The following is a 2,917-nucleotide window of genomic DNA, read 5'->3' as shown; positions in this document are numbered from 1 at the left end:
AGTGTGTGTGTGTATAGTGTGTGTGTGTTTCTGCCTTATTGTGTTTTGCTAATGTGAAGACAAGACAGCCAAGACTAATAACATTTATATTGCGCTTTTCTCCAGGTAGACTCAGAGTCAGAGCTGCAGCCACTAGGGGGTGCTCAGTAGGCAGTAGCAGTGCTAGGGAGACTTACCCAAGATCTCCTACTGAATAGGTTTTGGCTTACTGAACAGCAGAAGCTGAGATTTGAAGCTGCTGATAATGTCCATCTTTTCTCTTTCCTTCTAGGTTAAGTAAGACTCACATCAGCAGCTTCTCAGAGGAAGACAACCTACAGCTGGAAGATGTGAGAGGTCTGCGGCCAGAACTGAGGATTATTACATCATGAAATCAGAGGAGCGGCTGCAACACCTGATGCTGGAGGCCCAGCACTGCCCTGCACTATGCAGGAATAAGACAATCCCAGGAAAGGGAATAAACCTCCCACAGGACCTGATCATTCCAGGACAAGATCATAGTGATGGTGGATAATGGAAATCCCGGCATGTGATAATATAGGGGATAATTCATGAATCGCTGCTAAAAGGACTCACAGAATTGATGTAGTACATATTATACAAGTAACGTAACTTGTGTGATACTTGCAGAATGTGCATGTTGCACTATAACTTGCTCCATTGTGTAACACATTATATAGTAGTGATACGCACATTGCATATGTAACATTCTGTGCTACTTGAGGAAAATGCACTGTGTTGCTTGTGAATGTACTGGCGATAGTGTACATATGTAATCGCCCCCGGGAGACTTACGGTCTATGGTGGCGCCGGCTCCGCCCAAATCTCCTGCGCTGTATTCACCTAGTTCGGTACCTGTGACCTTCAATCCCCCACCCCGCGTGATATTACATATGTTCCCCAGTGTCAGTGGCTGTCCCTTCAGTAATCGCTGAGACAGGTTATACTGCACTGATCACTATTGTATTCCCCACTGAAGCATCTCCAGCTCGCCCCTCCTCCTCTCTCCTGCTTTACAGACATCCAATCTGTACGCTGATCACAGGTCACATGTCACCCAAATGTCACTGAAAGGGATGAAGAATGATTGTTTGGGGTGATATTTCTCCTGTCTGTATAGCTGCACCTAACTGTGAAAGGATTTACAGTACTACACATTATTTCAGTCATTGACATTAACAACAACAATAATATTTTTATAGCGCTTTTCTCCCTGGGGACTCAAAGCGCTGTGACCTGCATTATGCAGTCTCAAAGGCTCAGGAAAAGAGGTGAGTTTTTAACCTTTTTTTAAAGCTGTCCAGAGAAGGAGCCTCTCGTACTGATTGTGGAAGTGAGTTCCATAGAGTAGGGGCTGCATAGGAAAAGGCCCGAGCACCAAATGTATTTAGAGACTCTGAAGTCTCATAAAAATCATGTTTTTATATAAAAAACCTGTTTAACATGATAGCCCTAACTAAAACGCTGCATCCCCGCGGCTAAACTCTAACTGAATCCCCCCAAACTCCCCGGAGCACACTGCGGGGAGCGCTTCCAAGAAGAGGCAGAGCTTTCAGCTGCAGCTCTGCCTCTCCACGTGTCTATCAGCACGGATCGCCGCCTACGCCCGCCCCTCTGTCTTCATTCACAGAGAGGGGCGGGGGAGAGGTGGAGATCCGCGGTGGATTGATGTGCATGGAGGCACACACAAAGACACACACACATACACACACACACACACACACACATATATACATTGTCTATGCTGTGAAGATAAGAGATGTGCAGCACCTGAAACTACAGATACTGGAAGCCTGTGCTGGCATTTCTCCTGTGGTGTTGCTATCGGTGTGTGAAGACTGAGAGAAGAGGGTACGGATACTGGAAGCCTGTGCTGGCATTTCTCCTGCGGTGTTGCTATCAGTGTGTGAGGAGTGGGAGAAGAGGGTACGGATACTGGAAGCCTGTGCTAGCATTTCTCCTGCAGTGTTGCTATCAGTGTGTGAGGAGTGGGAGAAGAGGGTATGGATACTGGACGCCTGTGCTAGCATTTCTCCTGCGGTGTTGCTATCAGTGTGTGAGGAGTGTGAGAAGAGGGTACGGATACTGGAAGCCTGTGCTGGCATTTCTCCTGTGGTGTTGCTATCAGTGTGTGAGGAGTGTGAGAAGAGGGTACGGATACTGGAAGCCTGTGCTGGCATTTCTCCTGCGGTGTTGCTATCAGTGTGTGAAGAGTGGGAGAAGAGGGTACGGATACTGGAAGCCAGTGCTGGCATTTCTCCTGCGGTGTTGCTATCAGTGGGTGAAGAGTGGGAGAAGAGGGTGCGAATACTGGAAGCCTGTGCTAGCATTTCTCCTGCGGTGTTGCCATCAGTGTGTGAGGAGTGGGAGAAGAGGGTACGGATACTGGAAGCCAGTGCTGGCATTTCTCCTGCAGTGTTGCTATCTGTGGGTGAAGAGTGGGAGAAGAAGGTACGGATACTGGAAGCCTGTGCTGGCTTTTCTCCTGTGGTGTTACTATCAGTGGGTGAAGAGTGAGAGAAGAGGGTACGGATACTGTAAGCCTGTGCTGGCATTTCTCCTGCAGTGTTGCTATCAGTGTGTGAAGAGTGGGAGAAGAGGGTACGGATGCTGGAAGCCTGTGCTAGCATTTCTCCTGTGGTGTTGCTATTAGTGTGTGAGGAGCAGGAGAAGAGGGTACGGATACTGGAAGCCTGTGCTAGCATTTCTCCTGCGGTGTTGCTATTAGTGTGTGAAGAGTGGGAGAAGAGGGTGCGGATACTGGAAGCCTGTGTTAGCATTTCTCCTGCGGTGTTGCTATCAGTGTGTGAGGAGCAGGAGAAGAGGGTACGGATACTGGAAGCCTGTGCTAGCATTTCTCCTGCGGTGTTGCTATTAGTGTGTGAAGAGTGGGAGAAGAGGGTGCGGATACTGGAAG

The 2,917-nt window shown here is 48.5% G+C and overlaps 1 protein-coding gene across 3 annotated transcripts in view; it reads left to right on the top strand.

The window, feature by feature from the left end:
• LOC137532562 (NACHT, LRR and PYD domains-containing protein 12-like) overlaps window positions 1-2,596 on the top strand; it is a 213,506-nt gene extending 210,910 nt beyond the window's left edge. For all 3 annotated transcript variants that reach the window (XM_068253228.1, XM_068253218.1, XM_068253199.1), the window contains one exon: window positions 272-2,596. In XM_068253228.1, coding sequence (XP_068109329.1) covers window positions 272-371 — 100 coding nt within the window. In that variant the 3' untranslated portion in view covers window positions 372-2,596. The remainder of the gene's footprint in view (window positions 1-271) is intronic.
• The last annotated feature ends 321 nt before the right edge of the window (window positions 2,597-2,917 follow it).

This window comes from Hyperolius riggenbachi, chromosome 1 (assembly GCF_040937935.1).
Source record: "Hyperolius riggenbachi isolate aHypRig1 chromosome 1, aHypRig1.pri, whole genome shotgun sequence".
NCBI classification, from domain to species: domain Eukaryota; kingdom Metazoa; phylum Chordata; class Amphibia; order Anura; family Hyperoliidae; genus Hyperolius; species Hyperolius riggenbachi.
This window is presented reverse-complemented; position numbering and strand designations above follow the sequence as displayed.